We start from the raw sequence: 27,454 nt of genomic DNA, 5'->3' as shown, positions 1-27,454 counted from the left end.
TTCACACCGCCAGCTGTGAGCCCAACACATTACAACACTCACATCAACAGACAATATAGAGACAATGTACATCCTGGCAGAGAAAGTCAGAAAAGACAAATATTACTTCACAACCATCTATTCCTCAAGCACACTTCAGGGTGAGTGAAGGTTTAGAACGTAAAAGGTTGGTAACAAGAGAATTCACATAAATTAAATGCACTGTTGATAATTGAAAGGTCAAACAACTGAACCAGTGACTGAAAGCCCGTGAGATGCAAAGCCGTAACAAGGCACCAACCACTTTATAGGCCATTCACACACCTTTCATACGTGACACACAAGACCGTTCACACCACCATCCGTAGGCCCAGCACATTACAACACTCACATCAATAGACACCGCCCTTTAACGGCCCATCACTTTCATACGCCCACATGACTGACACAGTAATCACACTAGTTGGCGGCTGATGTAGTGTGTGGACTAGCGTTTAGCTAGGAGTGCAAGTTATGACCGCAGCACATAACTACTCACACACCACCGCCAAATGCCAGCTCACACACACATCGCCGGCCAAGCACAGCTCACACACACTACCAGCAACCCACCAGCTCACACACACAGCTAGCCAAACACCAGTCCACGCACACCACCAGCCAAACGCCAGTCCACGCACACCGCCATCACATTTTTTTAACCAAAAATAAAAACAAACCCGTTGGAAGTAGATAAAACACTATAATACAAACACAACAGCTGCAAATAAATACATCACACTAATTCCAACCGTGAAATCTTAACAAAACATAAAACGATACAGGCCAGTCAGTTTACTTTTATGCTCACGGTTGCTTTGTATACCTCTGTTGCATTTGATACAATTTAAAACACGTGGGAACACAAAGTCCAGGTTTATAAGGACAATCGGGGCAGTATATACAACTCTCCTTCTGCACACCTTTTTGGATACAGACTCTACATCTCCTACTGGCAAAGTGTTTTTTGGGCGTGGGAAGAATCAGGAAAGCGGCAATCTTTCAATCTAGCCAGATTCTCCACCACTCCAACTCTAGGAACATTTGCCTGTTCCACTACAACATGGGTGCCTATCACAGACTGCTGAAACTGAATAAATGTCACATTTGACTATGGAGAACAATCCTTAAATACTACAAAAGTATTAAAGGTTGCTAAATGCAATAAATGGATAGCCAACTTCTTATACCATATGTAAGCCTTACGAAGAGATGTGTAAGGTTCTAACCTCTGATCTACTCTATCTACACCACCCATGTGCTTATTGTAGTCTAAAATGCACGCAGGTTGCGCACTTCAGCAACCTGACCCCTAACAGTCCCAAGTGAAGTAATTTAATCATGAATGGTAGTCAGCATGTACACATCCCTCCTGTCTGAAAATTTCGCAGCTACAAATTCATCACTACGCAAGGCACTGCACTATCCCCTGTGAACTTTTTTTCAAACAAGCTCCTTGGGGTAACCTTTACCGTTAGAGCGAATTGTGTGGCAAGCAACAGTATCCACTTTGAACAATTCCTTGAACAATTGCACACCAGTGCAGAAGGCCTCTACGTATAAATGGTGCCTTTGTTAAAAATTCCTCTGCCAAGTTCCCACACAATTTTCTCACTAACTCCGAAAGAGGACAGACAACCGGGGCAGGGGGGGGGGGGTCAATAGTGGAATCCATACCTTTGTACACTCTGAAATTAATGACATATCCAGTACTACTCTCAGCCAGCATGTACCTCTTAATTCCAGAACTTGCCCTCTTGTTAGGAATGTACTGCCAAAAAACCAAACAACCCTTGAACAGGACCAAAGATTCATCCACAGCTATTTCTTTACCTGGGACATAGAGTTCTGCAAATCGATCCACAAAGTGATCAAGGACAGGCCGAATCTTAAGACGCTTACAATCAGGGTGATCTTGTCGCAACGCTGCAGCACTATCTACAAAATGCAGCATATAGTAGACCAATATGAAGACAGTGACAGTTTCCTTATCAATCCCATCAAAAACGTAAAACCCAAGAACGTCTACAACTCATCCGGATTTGTGGGAATTTACCAGGTAGCTCTAGAGTGGGGCTTAAGTTTGGCATTGATGTCCCTCAAATACTCTTTCTGCATACAAAGTAGTCTGGTCAATAATCTCATCTAAAAATAAATTGCCCCTAAACAACTGAAAGAAATTTATAGGCAAAAAGATTTCAGTATTCATATACACCCAGCGTCACCACGAAAGGCAGTCAACCCTGGCTGCACCATGTTTGGGGCAACCAAGAATTCAATTCTTCTAATGGGATGCTATGTTATGTTAATATGTAAAGCGCATAGCTACCCGAAGGTTTCCCAGCGCTGAGTGGGGTATAGCCTGTGTTTGCAAATACTGGGGGGAATGGCTATAAAGCCAAGTTTTAAGCATTTTCCTGAAACGGATCTCATTTGTTTCGTTTCTCAGGTCCGCTGGCATTGAATTTCAGGTTTTTGGGGTCAGATACAAAAAGGATGTGCCACCCCATCTAGTCGAGGCACCTTTAACAATTGCGCCTTAGAAGATCTTAGAGCCCTTGAGGTAATGTAGCGTACCAGAAGGTTCATGATCAATGTAGGGCCTTTCTGATTTATTTCTCTATGAGCCAAGAAAAATGTCTTTCTTTTACTGTGAGCCAGTGCAAGGAGGCTAACACACTTTTTCATGATGCGTGTTTAGGCAGTTTGAGAATCATCTTAGCAGCCGCGTTCTGGATCAGTTGCAGTCTCTTGATGATGTATTGAGGAGAACCCAGATACAAGGAGTTCCCGTAATCTAAATGGGAAAGGATCAGTGCTTGCACCACTTTTCTCTTGGAGGGAATGAGTAAGGGGTCAAGACTTTTTTGTTAAGTTCTTATTATACCAAAGCAGGAAGATGTAAGTTTGTTTTACCTGAGCTTCCACAGTTAAGGAGCTGTCAAGCCACACTCCTAGGCTCTTTATGGGAGAGACGGAGTTGGAGGTGATCCTAAATCCTCTGCCCATTGTATGTTCACTTGGGGGTTAGGCTTATTCCCTAGAATCAGCACCTTAGTTTTGTCTCCATTTACGTGAATGATTCGTCATCAATCATGCAACTTTCTCTAGGCATTGGGCCAGTTGTTGTTGATCTAGGCCTCTCTCTGTAGTGCAGAGCTTTCCAAACTCTGTGTCGGGACACAGAACTGTGTCGCCTGCCATGTGTGGGTGTGTCGCGCGATGATGCATAGCTGCCAAGGTTTCAGATTGCCATGTGTGACGTTTTCATAATTTCAGGGTTATGATGAGTGACATTTCAACGAGTTTGATAGACACTTTCTCCCGAGGAAAGCAGCAGCAGCAGCAGAAGAACCGGCAGCAGAAAAAACGGACTCTTTGTTTTCTTCGTTTCCTCAAGGTGTGCACTGCGAGCAATTTAATTACCAGCTCACGCATCAGCTGAGCATGTGGCTCTTCCTTCCGCTTGGCGGCGCAATTGCACCAGAAATGCTCTAAACAGAGCTCTAACCCCGGGGTTTTGATCAGCTCCCCCACGCCTCTGATGCGGTGCAGGTGGGCTCCCTCCACGCTGTTTTCCATTAGGTCCACTTGCTAGTTGTTGTCTCCTTCGGCATTTGTTCGTTTTGCAGGTACTACGAAGGTCCGTGTGGATACCGCTAATGAGATGAGTGATTGCAGGCACTCGCTTGTTCTCTTTGCTGTGCTTATGCATTTCATTTGCATCAGGATGCAAGCCGATCAAAGTGCAGGGCAAATCAAAGCTAGTTCACTCCAGTTATGTGGAGAAGTATCCTAATGGTGGACTTTGTGTAAATAAAGAAAAACAGGTAGGGGGGAACTAGCTTTGTTTTGCCCTGCACTTTATTCGGCTCGGGGGTAACCCTCGCGCTCACCCCGACCCGCCCCCCCAACAACAAACGCAGAAGAAAGGAAAGACGGTCACACCCGATAACCACTCACCTAACAGACACGGAAACACGAATCATCTCGACCAAAACTTGCAGTAATGTTCCAAATAAGTAGTTTCCCACAGTAATTTGAGATCGTTGTGTAACCCAAGATCCCACTAACTGACAAGTACATGCTGACACATTCAATAACAATCTCTCAAGAAAATGGAAGTCCGTTATGAACTCCTTTAGCTGTGGAGCGAGTCCCCTCTGATTAGTAAAAGAGTGACGTGAGGGTTGAAGTAAGAGTGAACGAGTTGGGTTGTGAGGGTTGAAGTAAGTGTGTGCGAATCTGTATGAAAGCCTTGCGTCACGCGTGTACCACCTTACAAGGTGCAAAAGTGATGTGGGACTCACATAAATAAGCCCCCAGGTTTGCAATTGTTTTCTGCGACACACAGGCCCGGCTCTAGGATACTTGCTCAGGGAGGGCCATGAACAAAGATGGGTCGGCCACGAAGATGAATGGGCAGTGGTACAAAGTATTTCAGAAATCTAATATTTTAGGTACTGACATTGTCAATTTTTGCAATTTTAACACCATAAACACCAACCAACAAGGTGCCTACTTCACTTTCCCTGCTTTGCTTCTGGCTTTGTGGAAGGGGAGGGACGCAGTATATAGATTGGCTGCAGCCTGCTTCTGCTCATGTGCAGCAGCAGAAACATTCCTGCTGCCACACATCTCTTTTCAGGTTTTCATGTTTAAAAAAAACCAAAATTGTCAGCTTTGCAATTTGCAAAGCACTGAAGTTTAAAAATACAGCGCATTAAGCCCTCTGACAACTTTGCACACCCCTGCCTAATAAATAATGCAGACTTTACAATTATTTATCCTCCCTTTCTATGCACATATTCATTAAAAAGCACAGTTAAAAACTGAGTTATGGTTTTGACAAAAGTGCAAAACCAAAGAAACCCACCCGTTATGGCCATTCTCAACCGGGCCTGGAGTTTTCTCCCATCTGTTTTGAGGCCATCCAAGCCTTTTCTGAGATATTCCTTTTTGGCCATTCTAGCCTCTGGCAATCTTCCCTGTAGTTGTAATACTTCCAGCATTCACATCTCCCCCTTAATGAACTGCAAACTGTCAGCGGGGGATTTGATCACAAATTAATCGAGGATAGGTACTAGTAAGTTCAGTTGGCCCTGTGAGTGAGTGTGAGCCTGCCAGGACAGCCTTAGCTCACAGTGCGAGAGAAAATGTTTACTGAAAATCGTTAGTGAAATACCGCACTATGCCCTTTGGTTGCATACAGCAAAATGAAGAGAACAAGATTTAAGATTTTAAGTTAAAGGTGTAGAATTTAAAAAAAAACAGCTTTGCGTTATGCGAGCTATTGTTTATGATGCTGTCCTCAAGGTGCAGATAATAATTTTGAGGTTGTTTTAAACTTTCATGAATAGATTTTTAATAAACAAAAAATGTACAAAGGTTAGGGCCAGTGGAAATATACAAGTATGTGACTGCAGTGTTGAGCAATGAGGTACGGTCCTACCTTCACCTTGTCCTTGTGTCCTAATCTGCCTGTACAGAGCCAACGCTGAACTCCCATTCCAGTTACTACTAGAAAAACTTGAAAGAAGATGCATTTGACAGATTTATTGATGGGGGGGGGGGGGGTCAAATCACAAAGGTACCATAAACATGCATTCCAGCCTAAAACTCATGCCATGGTTACCCTTTTAAATTTGGGAACACCCAAAGCTCGTACATTTGAGGGCATTCTCAAACTCCAATCAAAAACTCTGTCACCCTGGAAATGAAATAAATAAAGCAAGAAATAAATCAAGAGACAAAAGATACCAAAACAAGAGGCGAAAGAAAATAAGTAAAAAACTGATCAACACCCAGTTTTGCCAGTCACTGTCTTTGTTAGAACAGATTCACAATTGCTTTATTAAACTTCCTGCTTTCTAAAATTTGCTGGAAAATGCACCATTTGCCCACTTTTTTTCATAATTTGCCCGGGGGGAGAATCCCACCCCCACCCGAATCCCCCGTAGGTGGTTCGGGCTCGCTCACTACGCTCACACGCAACACTGCTTTACCGTGTTGCAAAATGATGCATGTCTAGAAAGTGTGTCACCAACATCAAAAGTTTGGAAAGCTGTGCTGTAGAGAGTGAGAAGTCAAGTTGGATGTCCGGAGCGTAAGACACAATCAACACTCAAGATTTCTTGACAATGTCTGCTAAGAGGTTTAGGTAAATGTTAAACAGTGTAGGGCTCAGAGAGGAGCCCTGCGGAACCCCACTTTAATGCAAAGACATCCGAACAACATGGAGACTCACATATTTGAAAATATCTGTTTTTCAGAAATGAAGAGAGCCAGCAGGGATGTGGAATTCTTATAGACGCCCAGGACATATTGTTTGGGGTCAAGGGCAACAAGTTTTCATTTGTATTTTGTCCCTGCCAGTAGGTCCAACCCCCTGCAGCACAACCCCTTTGGCTGTCAGTTTGCAGTACCACATTATGGATCAGGTAAGGGCACTGTCTGCAGTTAAGGTAATATTTTTGTCCATGTTAATGCTGCTCAAACTTGTATTTATGGTTCATAAATTGAAAGCCGCTTTTATTAGGGTGAGCGCCCTAAGTAAACGTTGTAAGCTCTGACTGCACTACTGACAGTGGTTCCAGTCTAAAAATGTGTACACACGTTTTCAAAGTTTAGCAATATGAGGCTCTGTATAATGCTCCCAGAATGCTCTCTGATTTCATGTAAATATTTGCCGAAGCTTGAAAGCAAGATTGATGATTCTTTGCTTTCAAAATAAAATGCAGATAAAAAAAAAAAAGAAACAGGAAAAAAACATTTCGCTATCCTGAAAAATTTCAGGTAGCATTTCTCTGCAACATTATTTAGTAACATGTGTTGATGCATGCTAGTATTTCTCAAAAATATTCCTAATGGAAAAATCAGTGTAACCAGTTTCAATAAGATTAAGGGAAACAAAAATAAACCAGCATTGGCAAAGCCAGTAGGTCTAAAATTGGTGGTCAGCTTTTTAGTTTTGTCAATGTGTGACTTGTTTTGGCATAGTTTTTGCAAAACCTTATTGGTGTGGGAGCTACTGGGCCCTCAACATTATAACAAACATTGGCAAAAGCAAAAAATTGTTTTTGGTCTCCAAAACCACACACTCCCACAATAGTTACTGGCACTGAACAAAACAACTTTGTGTGCTCCTTGCGAAAGAGCAAAATGCTGTCACTCATAGTGAAGGCATCTGATACAGAGAGAGAGAGACAGAGACAGAATTTTAATTAACGCAAAAGGTCACGGTTAATGCCAGACCAAATTAGGGGCCCAATTATTTAACAAAAGTCTCAAAAGTGCACCCATGGTATATGTCCTTGCATTAAGTGCAGCTATACTGCTTTCGCAAATTTCCAAGAACTTACAGCAGTAGGAAAAGGAATAGTACTCCTAAAAAATATTTGCGAACTGGATTTTTGAATGAGCAAATGTGCATGTGAAGATTTGCTCATGTGAAAATCTGAGTATTTGCAGGTTTACTTTCCCTCCAATTTTCCCCAACTCTGGAAAAAGGTGTCCGTCTGCCATTGTTCGGAGTAAATTTCCAACATTTCTCAGTGTGAGAAAAGATTAGAGAAGAGTTGTTGAAAACCCTTAAAACATGCAAGTTAGTAGGTTTGCATAGACTCAAATAGGCATGCTGACCCTGGAACTATTTCCTACCACTACCTTCAGCCCCAGTATGTAGATTTGCGGAAACGTGGCAACATAAGGGGATTGCAAGTAAACAAACACTACTATGGTATGAGCCCTGGCATAATCAGAGAGGCTCTATCAGAGCTCTTATATAATTAGATTGCTGCCATAATATTTTTAATAATAAAGGGGCAAGTGGATTTTGTTACAGGACAAGTAGATTTATGAAGCAACCTGCCCCATGGACAAGTAGATATTTTATTAAATTCCACACCCCTGGAGCCAGTTCAAGACAGCGTTTTTTTATCATTATCAACATTATCAACAGCATAAGACCTGATTAAGCGGGACATCATACATTCTTTTTATATAATAGGACTGGTATCGGGGGGGTATCCACCTCTATCCAATAGCTGGTCTATACATTTTACCAGTCTTTATCCATTCCTGAAAGCCTGCAGTTTTATAGTACGTTGGTTTGTCAGTCAACTCATCGCCAATATGCCCTCAACTGAGAAAGGTGCATACAGAAGATACAAAAAAATGTGTGACGGTGAGAAAGTCCCCCACGTGCGCTACACCAGAGGAGCTACTGGTAGGTTCTCACCAGCTTGCCCACGTTTTTCTTCATTGGTAACTTACTCACCGATTAGAAAAGAAAAAGAAGTATCAAGTAAAAAGAATAGAGGTGAAAATAGTGTTGTGTATCTTAACAAAAGCAACAGAGGACCCCGTGATGTGCAGAAGACAAAAAATATATCTCCAATTAAAAATGAGTTCAAATTCACATAGATAACGTTGCAATTTTATTCAGATCCGTGAGTTCACTCAAACTTGAAAACAAATTGCATGTTGCAGATCAATTCAGGATGGGCCAACATGTTTCATTGCCTTCCCTATTTTGTGGCGATTTCGTCAGGGCTCAAGGTCAGGAGTCACCTCACTGGACTTCTGAGTTTGTACACAGAGTGACAGGTGGTTGCAAGGGCCCTCGTAGCAGCTTCCCACTGTATCAAGGGGTATTATTCTTTTATATTGTCATTCCCCTACATCACAATTCGTTGCCATGAATGCACCACATACATCAACATCCCAACCATGAGAATTTTATTATCCCCAAATCTCTGAACCTGTCCACCAGCATCGCATGATTGACCATGTTGAACGCTGTGCTCAGGCTGAGAATTATGATTGCTGCTGAACCCCCTTTATTGAGCAGCAGCTTCAACTCCTCCCTGATTGATAACAGTGCGGTCTCTGTGGTGTGTAGAGGCCAGAAACCGGCCTGAGTTGGATGGAGGAGCGTATTGTCTTACACAAACTGGGAGGGTTTTTGATTAACATGTTTTTCGAGTATCTTCCCCATGGATAGGTCTATAGGTCCCCGGGCACAAAGGGGCAAGATTAGGCTTCTTTAACAGTGGCTTGATCACTGCGTGCTTCTATGCTTGGGTAACTATTCCAATGGAGAAGGATAGGTTAAGGAGCCCCTGCACTGTGGGAAGGATTGTTTGCGCTTCGTGTGTCAGAATATGGGGTGGAGCAGGATCCAGGGGGGACTCAGATTTGACTTTGTGAACTAAGGCGGGGAGATGATCCATAGTAACGGGGGAAATTTAAGACACACATAGTTCTCTTCTATGGCGCCTGAATGTTGGATGGAATAGACAACGAACCCCTTTTTTGTGGTAGGTTACTATAGATATCTGCCACTTTGTCTTGGAAATATGCTGCAAGTTCATTGCAGCACACAGAAGTGGGAGATGACATCAAGTTTCCAGCTTTCAGAGTGGCGGGAGTTGACGATGTGGAAGAGCTCCCTTGGGGCATCACCTGCTTTCATTGTGGTAGTTTCATAATTTGCTGCTTGTGCTCTTTTAATTTCCTAATATTAATGCCCAATAGCTGTCCTAAAAGAGAGTTTTAGGTTGTTGTCATAGTTTTTTCTCCATTTCTTTTCAAGAGCTTTACATTTTTTTTTATTCTACTAAATAGGTCGTAAACCATGGCACTGACTTTTTTTCCCCCTTTTTAGGTCTCGCCTAGGCAGCGCGCATGCACTGTCTCTCCAAGACCTCTAGTGATCTATATGCGTGGGGAAACTCCGCCTATTACTTTGTAATTTCTCGTCGCTTGCCATTAGTTAACTTTTTGAGTTTTTTTGTTAGGGGGCTTATTATTGGCTCTTCTGCCGACACGTAACTTCCGGTTATTCCGGAAGCAGCACCACCTAACTACAGTCTTGTTATGTTCTCGTTTAAAATAGTGCACATTGACATGCGCGCGCTACCTTACATAAATGCGTCTGCCAGGACACCTCCATTTATGCGGCTAGGACGGCGCCTCGCTTTGCATTTGTAGATTCCCTGCCTCAGCGCCTCGCTTTGCATTTGTAGAAACTGTATTTATTTATTTTTTTGCACCACGCTATGGCACTTTTACTTTTAAAATGAGGCCACACGCAGCGCACAATCATTATCTTTTTAGACTCTCCCTCCCCGCCCTAAATCTGTGGACATATTATCTCTTTACCAGCGCAGCACCATTTCACGAGCGCTGCGCTGGTTTCGCTTTCCCCTTTGTGTATTTTGTCTGTACACATGATGTTGGTCATAAAAAGGCAGGAAGGCTTGTGTTAAACCTAAACAGAGATCACGCCACAGTTATAGGTGACCCCTGCGCCAGACGCCAGCGAATGAAGACAAAGTAAGACGCCATTGATTGTTTTTCTATATTTATAATTCAGGTTGATGGAACTGCAAGCAGGAATAATTCAGTTGTTGCAAGCTTCGCGTGACAACATTCTGGCACGCAGCTGTGGTTTGCTTGCACTAAAGCCGAGTCCAAGCACAAGTTGGGGAATTGTCAGGGATTAATCAAGGGGCTCATAAATCTGTGTTATCTCAACTGCAATGATATCTCGGACATTGAAAGCGTAATAACTTGTGCCGTGGAATCATTCCGACCGATGGCGAGAGCCAAGCCCTTGGATGGTGCTTTCGCCTGCACAGTGATGATGGCTCTGTAATCCGTCTGAGGTGCAGAACACAAAGGCACTGATTTAGCAGCTATGATAAAGCAACTCACGCATATGTATTTCCCAATCCTCCGTCTCACTGTCTCTGCGCTCCCTTCCCCTCCCAATCAATCATGGGGCTCCAGCAGAGCACGGGAGCCAGGCGGATGGGGGGAAGGGTTGGGCTGCAGCCTGCCTCAGAGCAGGGGGCACTGCTATCTGTGCCTGCCCTGCTCCTCGAAGCCAGATGCCCAGGCCATGGAATGGCTCTGGTCTCCGGGGAGAACTGCGCATCTGAGCTCTTTCTATGTATTTTGGTTTTAGTCATACATTACTCCATGACCTCCCTGTAGTTCAGAAATGTCGTGTTGCCTCCCCGGCTCACACACTTTGTCCCCAGCACAGGAAGCTCATCTACAGCTTCTCTTGCTTTACAGGTTAATGCTTTGTAAGCACGGTTGTAGATCATGGCGAGCGAGGAGTTTTGTGGCATATTTCATCTCCAGCCTTAATGTATTCGGCTTCTCCTTGATTACAATCATTACTTAACTCATGTGTGCCTGACCAGCGCCAGACATTGAGTTAGTGCATCACCCCTATATCATGCCTCTTTATTGAGAGGGAGGTCTCTTTTGTCATGAATAACACGTCTAGAGGTGAAGCTGTTATGCCCCTGTTTGATACAGTGCCTTGGGCTTGGCGCTTTGAGTGCATGAGGTGGCTTGATCGTAGGCCTGGTTTGAAATCAGTGGTGTCATCAGTCAGCATGTTTTAAAGCTGGTGAAGAATCCCTCCCCCTCCTCCATTTAGGTCTGTACACGAAACACTTCAAGTCTGAAACAGTTTCCTATTCATCCGGGGGGGGGGGGGGGGGGGGGTTTTTCGGAGCAGTGTTCTCGCTAGACCTTTGTTTTACATTTATTTCTGTTCTGAATTTTGCCCTTGTGCACTCCTCCTTTTCTCTTCTTTATTGTTAACATTTTCTCTCCCCTTTCCAGCCTGTCTCCATATCTTTGTCTCTCTGCCCTCTCATGTCTGCTGTCCCTTTTTCGCACAACTTCCTCCTCCACAGGCAAACGCACAGCTACAGTTTCTGACTTTCACGAGGCCTCAAAGTTTCCCAAAAGGCCAATCTTTCCTGTGTTTTTCAAAGTCTTTATCCAAAACACATAATAAAAGACATAGTCATTTGCAATACCAATAGCTCTAACTCTCGAAAATGCGAGACCTAATGCATTGCAAATGCTTGTTTGTTGGTGTGATGGGGACCATTTCATCTGATCTATCTTTAAGCCATTTGTCTACTAACGAGTTTGCCACGTCAGGGTGGTTTACAACAAAGGGTTTGGTTGAGGCTAGGAGATCCACCAGGCTTCTTTATTCAATTTTGTCCATCTACGAGCTGAGCTATTGATAGCCGTCTTCGACAAAGGAAGCCTTTCAGCCCCAGTCTGCAGTCCAGATGCATCTTGCTGCAACATCAGCACATCAGTGTCCTCCTCGAAAAGAGGTACTTTCTCCGCACTGAGAGTGGCTTCATCCTCAGATGATTCCTCTTGTACAGAAAATTCACTGCCAAAATCCTGGACTTCCTCCTCAGATGCAGTATCATAATCATGGTCAGAGGAAGATTCGAAAAGCATACTAACAATCTGCTGAGCGGTAATTTTGCAGCTAGCCATAATCCTTACTAACAAAAGTACCTTGACAAATAAGACAACAATAAACAACACTATGTAAAATAAGTAATAAACTAAGTGTGGCTTTATCAAATAAAAAGTAAAATTACTGGCATATAGCAATTACAAGGTAAAGTCAATCAATTCAAAGCACACAAAGACCTATGTAATACTCCACTCACTTGCTAGAGAAAGTTCGACTCACCAGCAGCTACTCTGCATAGACACAGCAAGCACCAACAATATCACACGAAAGGAAAAACAGAAGAAAATTACACAAAGGACAACACAATGCACACTGTGCACAAATCCAAGAAGATTCACACACAATCAAACAGAAGCTAAATATGCTAGTATTATTACAGCATTTCAAAAAAACGCATTAATGCAGGGAAATGATGCTCATTTGGAGTAAACAGTACAAAAACATTTTCTTACCAAACACATGCAACTACACAAACTGCAGATCTAATAGTGCCAAAACCGCAAGCAGGGGTTGCAGCAAAGGAGAACAAAAGCTTTCCACTCGAATAAAAAGGAGAAATAAAACATTACGGTCACAAATGATGACAAGAAATAAAACAGTTAACATTATAAAATACTATGAAGTCTACCCATCACCATCCATATGCCAGCCACACACATTGTCAGCCAAACGCCAGTCCACAAACACCACCACACAGGAGCCAGTCCACACACACCGCCAGCCAAACACCATTTCATGCACACCACCAGCCAAGCACCAGTCCATGCACACTGCCAGTTAAGCGGCACTTAACGCACACTGCCAGCCAAGCGCCACTTTCGCACATCGCCAGTCAAGCGCCAGTCCACACACACACACTGCCAGCCAAGCACCAGACCACTCACACTGCCAGCCAAGCGCCAGTCCACGCACACCAGCACATGCACACCACCAGTTAAATGCCAGTGCACACACACCGTCACCCCATGTACACCGCCAGTCAAGAGCCAGTCAACGCACACCATCAACGAAGCACCAGTCAACACACACCGCCAGCCAAACATCCGCCAGGCAGGCACCAGTCTACACACACCTCCATCCAAGCGCCACTTTGCACACCGTCACCCCATGGTGTCTAGTGGTGTAGCCTAGAAATGGCCAAAATACTTGCCCCAAAAAAGGGGAGCGACCCTTGCCAAGTGGGCTGCTCCTTGATATACGAATAAATAAAATCCCTGGCCAGTAGTGGCTTTCTGTGCCCCCTTGGGAGCAGAGGGGTCTAAAAGTATGGCCTATCTATACCGGGGGGAGCAGAAAACAACCAAAACATTGCCCCAATAAAGGGGGACGACGCTTGCCCAAGCGGCTGTTCCCTAACATATATATGTAAAAATCCCTGATGTCTAGTGGCTTTCTGCCTGGCTTTAAAATATGGCTGATGTGCCCCCCCATGGGGGGGGGGGCAGAAAACAGCCAAAACACTGGCTGTAAAGGGTAACGACGTTTGCCCAAGGGGCCGCTCCCCAACATATAACTGTAAAAATCCCTGGTGTCTAGTGTCTTTTTGCCCCCTGGGGGCAGATGGGCCTAAAAGTAAGGCTAATCTGCACCCAGTGGAGGGCAGAAAACAACTGAAACATTTCCCCAATAATTGAGAGCAACCGTTGCCCAAGGGGCCTCTCCCCAGCATATAAAAAGTATAATCCCTGGTGTCTAGTGGGCTTCTGTACCACCTCCCCCCCCCCCCCCCCCAGATGGCAGATTGGCCTAAAAATGTCCGTACTGCCCTCCGGGGGGGGGGGGATTGCTAAACAAAGACATGCCCCCCAAGGGGAGCAACCTTTGTCCAAGGAGTTGCTCCCCATAATCATAAAATATTCCCTTGCTTTTTGTGGGTTTTGATCCCCCCGGGGGAGCTGATCAGCCTAAAAAATTGCAAAATCAGCCTGGGGGAGATGTCAAAACACGGATAAAATATGCCCCAGGGGAGCGATTCTTGCCTAAGGGGTCACTCCCCAAACAACAGAAAAATAAATCCCTGGTGGTCCAATGTTGTGGATTCCTGCTCCGCGATCGCAGTCCCACCCGCGATCGTGAAGCAGGAATCCACTCTAAACAGGCACAGGGGGGAAGAAAAAACTCTGTCCTTTCCTCCTGTGTCTGTTTTCCCCAACCAAACCCGCTATGAGAAGGACTCACCTCAAATGCGTCCTATCTCTGGACGTGCTGTAAGAAATAGCTTCCAGTACGTTCCCGGCTGCACTTGATGACATTGGCGGACGCATGCCTTCAGATCCTTGAGTGGGGGGTTCGGGGTGGCATGGGAAGCGCTTCCGCTGCCATCCCTGGTGGGAAGGTGATAATGAGCGCCCCATGGGGGGAGCACCAGCGCTTCCCCCATGGGAATGTGTGCGTACGGAACAGTTCTGTCTTCAGCACACGCCTACCTTGACTGAGAACGGAGCCGTTCTGTCCTCAGTATGAAACGGGGTAAAGACAGATCTCTAGAGCAGGTGCTTAACTCACTGAGAGGAATGTATAGGAGGATGAGTGAGTGAGTATGCGAGTTCTGATCCCATTCCCACCCAGGTGATATCCCATGTAAGCACCCTGAAAATCCTGCTGTTGCCACTCAGAGACCTGCTATTCTTGTTGATTTTTTCATTTTCTATGCACTGAGAAACTGAAGTAACCTAGTAGGTCAGTATAATTAGTAGCTTCCTCACCACAGCCTCAGTAACAATTTTTTGTCATGACTTTTAATGTTCTTACCAGTTCTGGCATGTTGGAGACGTTCTCAACTTCGGTTTTGAGGGTTCTGGTCTGTCCGAGGTAAGGGCGGCCCTTTCTGGTAGCCACGGTGCTGCCGACAATGAAAAGCCAGAGCGGACTGTGCCTCCCAAAAGGAGTCCCAAGAGGAAAAAACCCAATAGGGAAAAACCTCTGTAGAAGGTGGAGACTCCAGGAGTGGAAAGGAAGGAAATAACCCACAAATAAGAGCAAACACCAGCAAGGAGTGGAGAATAGAAGGCAAGAATTCCAAATAGGAGTAGAAGGTTTAAAGGAATCCAAACTGGAACAGGAAGCACCAACTGGAAACAAAAGTGCGCCAACAGGAAGCAAAAATACACCAAGCAGGAGCAAAGGTCACCAGCAGGAGCGTGGACACACCAGCAGGAGCGAGGACACACCAGCAGGAGCAAGGAGTGTTGCAACGCAAGGCAATGAAGGATTCATCCCCTTAAATACCCATCGGCAGGAAGTGATGTAACAGGAACTGAGGTAACAGGAAATAAGCAGTAGTCATCTTGAATAGGGAAAAGGAAACATGAGGAATAGGAAAGGTTGCCATCTTGGAAAGGGTAAAACAAACAACCTTCCCAAAGCCCTCAGGGAAACAAGACTGAGGACTAATGGGAAGAAGAAAAAGTAACAAGATGTCACCAGGAGAAAATACTGGAAGCCTCAGTGAAATGTGCAAAACAAAAGGTGAGTGAAAATATGCCCCATATAAGTACTGGAAGCCGCAGCTCCAAGTTTGAACATGTGGTGTTCCTACTGTGTATTAATGAGCATTAACGGGCACCCACGTGGTGCTACGGCATGCCCAACTAGACGTAAGCCTCGCAGAGTGTAACCGCGATGCTGAAACAGCGGGCAGCCGTGCAGCACCGCAATGTGCCTGAGAAGGAGGCACCGCAGGGGGCATCGCACTTATATAAATGTATGTTTGCCTCTGAACCCATAAATCAACACTATATTTGGTCTATCAGTCCTTTTTATTGACTGAGAGTAACAATCTTATTTTTCTTTTTTACATTTGCTTTAAACAGAGTAAACTCTTCATCAATGAACTACTTTGTATCTTACAATGTTCACACATTTATCCTGTACATGATATTTACACTTTTTTACAAAAACATATACATAAAACAAATAATATGACGTTCGTGTAACTTAAATCTCCACTAATAGTTTTTATACAGTGCTTTATGAAAATGTCCAATACTTTTCAACTTTGGGACCTTAAACAACTTTGTCCTCAAATTTGTTAACCTTTCTTGGTCCTAAGCAGGGTCAGAAACAATCGTTGCAGTACTTATACGAGGGAACCTTATATTTGTTAAATTTCTTTTCCTGGGGAAGCAAAAACACTTTTTTAGCTGTCCCTGTTTGTTCTGGTTCTCTGCTTGTCTGTTTTCGTAGCCATCATGGTCCGCAAAGATGAAGTGGGCAGCGCCATGGGCAGAGCCATGGCCCGCAGCGCAACATCTTTAGGCAGTATCTCAAGCCACAATGCAAAAGGCCTATTCACACAGCCGCTCCCCTACTGAACAAAACTAATTAACCTCTTTCTCAGCCAAGGGTCATTTCATGATGGTCTCAAATCTGGTCCGGTGACCCCACTACTAAAGAAACCCTAGCTGACAGAGGTGACCTCAACAACTTCCACCCTATCATCAACCTCCCTTTCCTCGCCAAAATCACTCCAAGATGTGTAGCAGGACAACTCACACAACACATAAAGGACAATAATCTTCTTGATGAATTTTAATTTGGCTTCAGTCAAGGCTGCTGCACTGAAACCGGATTGTTAAACGTTGTCGACGATGCTATTCAAGTACTAGACTCAGGCAGCCTCTGCCTCCTGATTCTTCTTAACCTCTCTTCAGCATTTGACACTGTTAACCATTGCATACTTCTGAACACATTAAAACATAGAATGGGAATTGAAGGAGTAGTTCTCAAATGGTTTGAGTCTTCTATGGTTTGAGTCTTACCTTACAGGGAGCTCTCAGATGATGATTAAAATTAAGATATGTCCATCAACTCCAAGGGCTGTAGATCAAGGTGTCCCCCAAACCTCTATCCTTGCTCTGACCCTATTTAATCTCTACATTGAACTGCTTGAAGCCATATTAAGAGAAGATGGGATCCTTTACCACCTAAATGCTGGTGACGCCCAAGTCTACCTCATGGTGTCCTCTGCACATGACATCTCATTTCTCACCACCACCCTTAACTCCATCCAAGAATAGGTGTCATCTCATTACCTAAAATTAATCCACTGAATAGAATTCCTTCTAATCTCAAATCAAACTCTCCACTTCCTATTCACCCTTGGATGAATAATCTAAACATCCTCAACAGCAAACCCACCATAATTGACAATACCAAATCCCTAGGTGTCATCCTGGACAAATACTGAACCTCAAATCCCAAATCAACACCATGGCCAAGAATGTATGTTTCCAACTACGACTTCTCTGGGGTTGTCGACGTTACATTCCTGATCAAGATCTGAAAACTCTTGTTCATTCTTTAGTACTCTGCAGACGGTATTACTGCAATTCTCTTCTTCGAGACCTCCCTATGACCCACTTTTTCCCTTTAAAATCCATCCTTCACTCAGCTGCGTGCTTCGTCTATGGGGCCAGAAGAAATGACCCTATTGTTCCTTTGCTGTCAACTCTTTGCTGGCTTCCTATTGAAGCATATTTATAAGACCAGCAGTTTTTTAACAAGTCTCTATCGGGCTCTGTTTTGTGCCCTGGCACAGGTGGTCCGTTTTTTTAGGTCTCGCCTGGCGTTAGCAGCAACGCATGCGCTGCTCTCGCCATGCGACGGCCTCTTGGAATCAATCCGGTTTCCTAAGGGGTCTTGAAGCCCCGCCCCTTCTTTCCATTGGCTTGCGTCATAGCTTATGCTAAAAGCAGCCTTTCTATTGTGAAGGAGGCTTTTTAATCCCTCCTTGTTGCTGCTGTGTCCGCTTTTAGCCCCGCCCACCTGGACTGGATGCTTTACTCGCGGCGTTAGACTGTCTCCTTTAATCATTCGGGACGCACTTTTTTGTTCTCATTCGGCTTTGGCAAAGGCAGCCACGTGTTTATTTTTGCCTCGCGCTTTCACTTAAAGTAAAAGCGCGATGCAAATATAAACAAGCGGCTGCCTTTGCGCAATGCCGAGAGCTTATTTGTGTATGTCATTCCCAAACTTCACCTAACATTTGCACCTCTTCCAATGGTGATTTATAGAACCAGTATGATTTTGTTCACGAAGATTGCGTGCTTTTGTATGTCACACACTAATGGCAACTCTAGGCGCCTGGGTGACCTTAGTACTTCGGAGAGGAGCCAGACTCCAACTACAGAGTGCAGTGAGGACCTCCCCACCCCCCTCCACCCCCTCTTCCACGGCCCGTTAAGCTTCTGAAAGTACAGCTACAGGGCGCGACAAGCTCATCGTTCATGCTCATTCAGTCCTTGAGGTCTCTGCTGAGACTGCTTTTAGGAGTTCCAAAACTACCCAAGGGTCACAAGGGCGACAACCAGTCCTCCTGTACTTCATGCAGCATCACTGTCCAGATCAGGGCAGTGAGATGCATGCATGTATGTACCGGGACTGAGTCCCGCCATGCTAAGTGCTGCTGACTGGAAAGATAGGGCTAGCCTGGAGCCCCTCTTCTAACATGGAGCCAGGTGGCAGCTATGCTGTTTGTTTGAAGTGTAAATCAGTGTGTTGTGCACACTAGTGCGGTATAGAAAGTGGTTGGATGGCTGAAAAACTTGACATACAAGGGGAGGAGACGATACTGACACATTCAGGGGCTGTCACGCATATATCTGATAGAAAAGCCACATCCGTTGTTTAGAGTGCCGCGCTGCCCCGTCCGTGCGGCTTTTAGGTGCTTTAATGAACAGAAAATAAAACTAGCGGTTGCACAGAAAATGCCCGGAATTTTGAGGGGGTACTTCAATTCGCCGTTCAGTAAAACACGTGAGAGCGCGGAAATCACTAAGCGAGAACCGCGGTTACCTGTTGAAAGTTAACAAGCAGACTTGCGCTTTCCCCTCGCTAGTGTTGTGGCCCCTCCTTACTCCGGTGCATTCACCCCACCCACCCACACATCCAGCCCGTACATTCAGGTAGGGTGTCCGGAGCAGCCTACGACAGCGCGCTCCTTCCCTCGCTATGCGTATGACTTAGCATGTTTCTTCTGGGTGAAGCATGTCCAAACAAGCACCATTTGCCTCTCTACAAGCCGGACTTGGTTAAAACAATTACTTTCATCCAATTAAGTGACCGATTTAGACCACACCGACGAAGAAACTGCTGTAAACATCGCCTCCTCACCCAGCATGTAGTGTGCTTCTAGCAACACTGCATCCAGTGCTCCGCCACAGTCTGAACTGCTTCAAGGTGCAAGGTGGAGCGGTATTAAAAACAAGCATTAAAAATGCAATAGGTCTCGCCTTTCATTAAGTTAAAGCCATTTGCTTTGCTATACAATACCATTAGCAAAGCAAATGGCTTTAACTTAATTAAAGGCGAGACCTATTGCATTTTCAATACTTGTTTTACAGACTGCAGTGACAGCAGGTACATCGATGTGCTCGTGATCACACTGCTCACTTTCTCACTAGTGGAGAAGTTACAGCATGATGTCATGCCAGGTGAGCGTTGTAGGGAAAGGGAAATCCTGTGAAGAGAGTCATTTGCTCTCTGGATTTCCCTTCTGTTTTTGAAACTCAGGAGCAGTAACATTGTCGTGGTTTCAACAGGGCTTAAAGTGGAAGCTTTTTCAATATTATATACAAGCCATTGTTGCTGCTTATTTATCTTATGCAACTAACAACCATTGACAAAGCCAATTGTCCTGACTTGTTGCAGGTATGATGTATCATATATCTAGATGCAATGACAGAAACAGCAAAATACAAGTACGTGTTTTAAGCCACGCCCTTAATTACATTGGCCACGCCCCTTTGAGAGACCCCCGGTTTTTTTCATCTGACTTAAAGCCCTGTCTTGACCCTTACAAAATGCTGAGAATCTGCTGTTGAACCTCCAACCTTCAAAAGAGAAAGAAATTATGGTGTAATCATTCTCAGGGAATGCCACTAGAATTTGGAACTCACTGCCTCCAAACCTCCTCACTACCACCTTTTACCGTATCTTCAAATCGGACCTCAAGACTCTACTCTTTCAAAGACATTTTTCACAATCACACTCCTCTCCAAGCTCCCCACCAGGCATACGCCCCTATCGTAATGGCTTGACCCTGACTTTCACAACACTTGAATGAACCATTACTCTGTACGTAAAGGAACATAAGGCTTCTTATATCTAAGTTTGTAAACTATGCCATTTAACCAGACCCTCGAGGATTTTGTGATAAGCAAAAAAATCGCAAAATCTGCAGTTTTGTAAAAGTGCCGTTACTTGTACAAAACTGCCCGTGAAATTTGGAAAATTTGATTATTTTTTTTGGACGAGACTGACAAAGTAAAAACAACAGATTTTTTTACCTCTCAATAACCAACTTTTGGGAAACGAGGACCTTTTGTGGCCATCTTATGATGTCCATAATATTATTACATGATTAACAAGTATTTGTAATGCAACAGGTCTCTTATTTGCGAGACTTTGAGCTATTGGCATTGTCTTTTATTTATTTGTTGGTTTTAAAAACATAAATAAAAGGCATTGTCATTTACAATGCAAATAGTTTAAACTCTCGCAAATGCGAGACCTATTGCATTGCAAATGCTTGTTTTTAAATACCTCTTTAGACTGCTTGTTCATAGGTTTCTTCTTTTAGCAGATGAGGGATAAGTAAAGTAATACAGTCCAGGGTCACACAACGTAGGTTGAGGGAAAGGGCAATCTGGGATTTGAACTTGAGCCCCATTTAAACTAGCCGCTGCAGTGTTGGAAATGGATGTGTTATTGCTCCTAGAGCTGCAGTCTCATCGCCGCCATACGTTATGCTTACATTGGCCCGAGGAGCAGTGAGCTCTGTGCGTGAGTGGTGTGTCTCATAATGGCCTGCACACTTTAAATGCTTTGTTCCCAGCGCTTCTCAGCAGGCACTGCCAGTGCTGCTCTCTGTTAGTGAGGCAGTACTGATACCTCGAACACAGGCTGCCAATCAGTCAGTGGGACAGTGTCAGCATCTCCCTGCAGTACGGTCTTATCTCTGATTGGACAGTATCTGTACCACAAGGCACCACTGCAGGTCTGCTGGTGAGATGGAAATCAGCTCTTTTCAGCAGGACTTATGTATTGCAGTACTGACACTTCTGAGGAAAGCTGATGTAGTACAGTACTGGTACTTCTCAGCAGGGTTGATGTAGTACAGTACTAGTACTTCTCAGCGGGCTGATGTATCACAGTACTGGTACTTCTCAGCAGCGTTGTGAAAGCAAATGTTAAACTGTTTTACTGTTCTTGTAAAGCGGGTGCCATGCTGAAACCTAAGGGGCGGCGCCCGGAGGCGGGAGGGGACTTCGGGCAGCAGGCACCATTGTTGACCGTGCGCCGTGTTAATTTACATTTTTTTTTTTTAAATAATGATTAGGTGGACAACAAGTGAAAGTCGCAAGTGCGCCATATTAAAGTTAATGCTGGTGAAGGTGAAAGTAAAATACTAAAATGTAAAATGTTTTACTGTACTTGTAAAGCGGGCGCCGTGCTGAAACTTAAAGCGACGCCTGGGGGAGGGCTGCACGGCACGCTGAATGTAGGCAAAGCACGTCGTGCCTGCAGTAAGAAAGACTCAATAAAGAAAATGGTGCTTACAACACTAAATAACACGTACCCTGTAACAACCAAAGTAAAAGGTCCAATCGCCATGGGAGGTTACAAATGAAGACAAGGTGGTACTAAGAAGCCTACTTACAAATCAGAAGCCAGCATTTCAGAAGGACTGTGACACAAGCCAATGACAGATATGGGCAGAGAGTGGGCAGGGCTTCTATTCCATACTCCAGTACAGCAAGTCACGCAGAGCAGTGCATGCGCGCTGACTCTAGGCTCAACCTAAAAAGGCTGTTGATTCTGCAATGGCAGAACCCAGAGCAACGAGCTATGAAGATCAAGATGATGATTTTGAAAAGGGAAAATATATATAAGGCTCTCAATTGCGAGAATTATTGTTTCACATCAGAGAAAATCTGCGTTGTAAAGGCAAAGATGAACACGAAGAGGGGTTTTATTCAAAATATATGAGTCATGATGTGGGCGACCTGATTCTCCACGATGTCAAAGGAAATGTTATATAAACATTGGAAAGATCCAGATAAATCTACCATTATGCGATTCTTGAACAAGAGGTAATAGGTCAGAGATTTTGAAAAAGATTTTCCTCAAACTCCTAAGGTTAACACTATTTTGGCTTCAATGGCATCGACATCTAAGCTTTTATCAGAGAATTTCAGCCTGTCCGATGTCGTGGAGGCTTTGTTTAACCCCTTCGGTGCTCATGACGGAACGGTTCCGTCATGAGCCACGGTTGAGCTGTGCTCATGACGGAACCGTTCCGTCATGACCACGCCCGCGCAAGATTCCGTCAGCACAGCGGCGGAATTTGCGCAGCATGGAAGGGGTTAATAGGTCTGATGTTGCTTCTAATTTTGCAGAAAGAGCAAATACATATGAAGCATATGCCACACCCAAGTGTGAACATCCCAGGGAGGAACGGACTGGAGCTGTGCTTCTGTAGAGCTGCAGACACTTTTAACATGCCTATTTTAAAGTGGAATACTCTGCTAAAACAGTTTTCATTGATTTCAGGCTGAAAATGAATGATTATGAGTAAAATGAAGTGCTGCAAAAATGTTACTAAATTTCAATATTTGAGCCGCTAAATTTGCTAATCCATGTCACAATATTCCAGGGGTCTGTTTAACAACTTCAATTGTGTTACCTACAAAACCGGTTACCTGTAATGTGTAATCTTGTAAAAATGTAAATCCCACCCCCCTTAGTGACCGTAGTAGCCATTAGCTTGGTCCCCCAACGCCTTGTTACTCTAAACCTTATCATGTAACTTTCTTAGGGAGAGGATGTGGTCCGTCGGCTAGCCTGCCGACTTTGGTGCTGGAAACCAGGTTTCGAGCCTCGGGGTCGCGTCCTCATCCTGTGATTCTGGGCAAATCCTTTAATCTCCCTGTGCCTGAATATGTAATACAAATACGGTGCTCGTGTACAGCGCTCAAATACCTTCGGGTCGACTTCGCGCTATATAAAAGATGCAAAAAATAAAAAATTCTTCACTTTTACTGTAAAGCCCTCTGACACCTCTAGTAATGTACGCGCTATATAAAATCTCATAAATAAATAATCATCTACGGTAAAATCAACAATCGTCCCGGGCAGCAAATGCTATAAATGCAATTTAAACACACCGCCTACACTCTAGTAAAGATAATATCACGGGCTCATAGGCAGAAATAAAATATCAACTACTGGAGTAATTACGGGATGTTCGCATGCGTCGCTCTCCTACATCACATGATTTAAAAAAAAAAAACCTAAGCAGAAGGCGAATGTAAATGACACACGGTCCGCCATTTTTCGACGATGCGATACTGTATAGCAAGCAGTTTAACGAGAGAAATAAACCAGGCAGGAACGCCTTTGTGTGTATTAAAAGCAGTCACAAGTGCATTTCCATTAAAACTGTGCTTACCTATGAATATTTTATTTAGAGTATTGTTTATTTGCGAAGTATTGTACCTTGTAGTATTTACATCATAAAATATAAACGTGCTTCATTTCTCAAAAGATGACATGAACGCGCCGGTGTGGCATCCATGTTAACGAAAGGCAAAGTCTCCATTTAAAAATGGTCGCCTCGTTTCTTCTGGATGTGGAAGTGGTTACTCTTTACCCTCCAGCCTCCGCTTTCCACAGCATATCAAATATCAAAGACTACACTTCCCAGCGCCCCTAGCCTCAGCGTGCGTTCGTTTTCCCTTCTTGCCATCTTGAGCTGATCCCGAACCCCGGGTACCAGAGTGCGGGCTGGGCTCAGAGACTGGTGATGGGAGATACGGACGCTGGTGCGGTGACGGATGCAGGCGGCGTCGGGTTCTGAGGAGTAGACTAAGTGTGTGCGGGCGTTGTCAGGGCTTCGTTGAGAGCGGTATGTGCGGAAAGGGCAGCAGCGAGAATCTGATTTACAGCCACGTCACTGACCCAGCTGTAGTCCTACTATACCAGAAGGACTTAAGGCAGATTGTGCGTTATACAAATGTTAATTATTAATAACATTTCTTTAAATGAATTGCCGCATTTGATGGAAACGGGTTTTAGATGGTTTGACAAGGATTAATACCCAAGGGAAAGCCTTTGCGCTAAAATAGCGGACTTTTAGTCAAGAAGAAAAAAATATATTGATGAAGACTAGCATCTCCCCAAGAAGACAGCAGATCGAGAGGACGTTCTGGAATATCTTTCTCCTATTTAGGAGACAATCCACTCATTGAGACAACAGCCAGTCCATTCATTTAATCGCAATCTACGTTGGGAGCCAGCTGTTCAGAACCATTTAAAATTATGAATACATAATTGTGAAGACAACTCGCTCATTAAGAAGTAATCTCCTTAATTAGATAGAAACCTCATATCAAGTCTTCTCACTTGTTCTGAGAGCATCTTGCTCGCCACGAAGGCATCTAATTCATTTAGAAGACATCCCCCTTATTAAGAACATAACCCACGACCATATTGCAGAGAAAAACTGAATCCCACTCATTGCGAAGTAACTCAGTCGCGAAGCCAACTCAGTAATTACAAAGTAAATCCGTTGAGTTCATCCAACTCACTGACAAGGTATCTCTCATGTTCACAATGTGTTTTCTTGTTGTAAAAATATCCCAAGTATTTGGACGATATTTAATTTATTAAGACACTAGTCATGAAAACTTCCCACAAACTGAAGTTCAATAATGAAAAGTGACGGAAGGTTAGACGTTATTGCAAAGACTCCTTCCTACTCTTCAAGAAGCACCCTCTTTGCTTACTTGGTAATCGAATCATTGCCCAGATTCTGTGTAGCCTAGTTAATTAGAGGAAGTTACGATCTTGCTAGCCAACCTTTTATAAATTAAAAGGAGGCACTTTATAAGACTTTATTCTTTTAGGACACAGATTAGTCACCAAGCTGAGATGCTTTTCATGAAGAAGAAATGTTACTGATGAAATGTTATACACAATGATGAAGGACACGTGCCGGATCTGTGCCAGGGAGCTGTGCGGTAACCAGAGAAGGTGGATCTTCCATACAGCCTCTAAGTTGAACTTGCAGGTGCTTTTGTCGCACGTTCTAGGAAAGGAGGTTACACGAGATGGGAGGGCTGAGTTTGCTTGCAGCAAATGTGCTTTCATGTTGGATAGGATCTATCGCTTTGATACTGTCATTGCACGGATAGAGGCCTTGTCTATTGAACGTTTGCAGAAACTTCTCTTGGAGAAAGACAGGCTTAAGCTTTGTGTGGCCAACCTGTATAAGAAAAACAATGACGATCTATGTTCTGAGAATAAAGGTAGAGAGGGCACTGTGGACATTTCTAATCTGCCTGATGTTCAGTATGCTGCACTTTTGCAGGAGGACTTCACGTATTCTGGGTTTGAGTCTTGGACTGAACATGATGAACAAATCGCAGTCCCAACCCACTGCCAAGCAGCCGAAGGCATAGGGAGCCGCCCAAAGCGGTGCCATTGCTGTACAGTTCTCCGAGTTCCTGATGCAGACTACGAAGCAATTTGCAAGGTACCACGTAAGGTTGCCAGGAGTATCTCTTGTATCCCATCCACCAGGTACTCTGCCAGTGTTTTAAATGAGGAACTACACGAGCCCTCACTGGTGGATATAAAGCTTGACAAGACGCACATTGAACGAGAAAGCATAGAAAGAATTTCATCTAGCTCTTCAGTTGAATCTTTGCTTGCAGCACTAGATACTTCTCAAATGAACAAGGAGGATGAAATAGTAAGAGGAACCCAGGAGGATCCCAAATGTGACTTTTGCAATGATGGTAGTTCAGCGGAAAGCTGCTTGACACAAAGCAACACATTGGATATGGCCCTTTCTCTGGTGAAAACGTTTGACTACAGGCCAGTTCAAATCCACAAGGGGAGCCGTATCCCCATAAAATCAAGCCCTCCTAAATCAGCCAGCATAACAATAGATGGAAGCTCCCTGCCAAACGAGTTAACTGCGGAGGAAGGGTTCTTAAATGTAATGTTTCAACCTTTTCCCCGGACAAATCAAAACTTTATCCCTGAGCTTGCAGATCTTCAGGACCTGTACGAAGATGTGTATGAGGACTACATGCCTCTGCGTTTTCAGGTATGTGCTAATCTACCTGCCTCTGCTTTTGAAGGTACAGGCTAATGTATATTCAGCATGGCCCTAGTAGCCATTGATTAAGCAAGTGCAAAGCCGTAGCCCCCTAGGACTTACCTGTGTCTGGCCCCCAACTAGGCAAGCCACTTGAGGACCCTGCGTCCGTTCGTTGAAGCACCCACGTCTGTCTTCTCCTTCCTGTTGCGATCCTTCTCTTTCAGGTTCGTCTGTTCTTGCCTTTTTATTGTCTGTCTTTGCCACTGTCTGTTTTCCCTTTGCTTGTCCTGCCATTGTTTGTTCTGCCATGTCATTGTCTGTCTCAGCCACTGTGTTTTGCAACTGTTCGCCCTGCTAGTATCTGTTTTCATTTGACTTGGCCACCATTTGCTCTGCCACTGTTCAACTCTGTTTCTTTGCCACTGTTCATCGTGTCATTTTCTGTTTTGCCTTTTCACTACTATCTCTGTCTTTTTGTGCCTTTTCTCTGCTTTGTTTCACCTTTGTCTCTGACTCCTGCTACTTTCTCAGCATTTTATTGATAATTTTCTTATCTTGTGTGCAGTGCCCCGGCTCTTCTGTTCCCCCATTCTGGCTCCGTACCGGTTCCTCGTGCTGCTCCTTGCCTGTTTACTGCTCTCTGCCTCTTGAGCCCCTCTTAGCCGCACCCTTTTCCACCTCCTCTCTCCAAAGACCTACCTAATGGCAGCATGCTGCTAGGGCATCGAAGGCAAGCCCGTTTGTGCCTGGACCACACCCAGCACCAAGACCCCTGGCTCTCCTCCGACCCACCATGACCCTCCACACTCTCACCCATGACAGCCGCTCACTGCTCTGCTACAGCGCTAAACCACACTGTAAGGACTTTTTACCTGTATACTTCAGATTCTAAGTCTTCTCCAACACTCAACCCTCCCTCACAAACAACACCAGTGTCACCCAACTCCCCACCCTCACACACACTCACCAATCAGCTTCCAACCGCACACCACTCCTCTCTCACTTGTATGCTC

The 27,454-nt window shown here is 44.4% G+C and overlaps 1 protein-coding gene across 11 annotated transcripts in view; it reads left to right on the top strand.

The window, feature by feature from the left end:
- PDE4DIP (phosphodiesterase 4D interacting protein) overlaps positions 1 to 27,454 on the top strand; it is a 1,321,554-nt gene that overhangs the window by 273,450 nt on the left and 1,020,650 nt on the right. For 10 of the 11 annotated variants that reach the window (XM_085654823.1, XM_085654821.1, XM_085654820.1 and 7 more), the window contains exon 1: positions 24,065 to 26,447. The exons of the other annotated variant lie outside the window; for it this stretch is intronic. In XM_085654823.1, coding sequence (XP_085510949.1) covers positions 25,299 to 26,447 — 1,149 coding nt within the window. In that variant the 5' untranslated portion in view covers positions 24,065 to 25,298. Of the gene's footprint in view, positions 1 to 24,064; positions 26,448 to 27,454 lie in introns of those variants that run through there. 11 annotated transcript variants of the gene reach the window in all.

This window comes from Triturus cristatus, chromosome 4_1 (genome assembly GCF_964204655.1).
Source record: "Triturus cristatus chromosome 4_1, aTriCri1.1, whole genome shotgun sequence".
NCBI classification, from domain to species: domain Eukaryota; kingdom Metazoa; phylum Chordata; class Amphibia; order Caudata; family Salamandridae; genus Triturus; species Triturus cristatus.
Note: the sequence above shows the minus strand (reverse complement) of the source record. Positions and strands in the feature narration are given on the sequence as shown.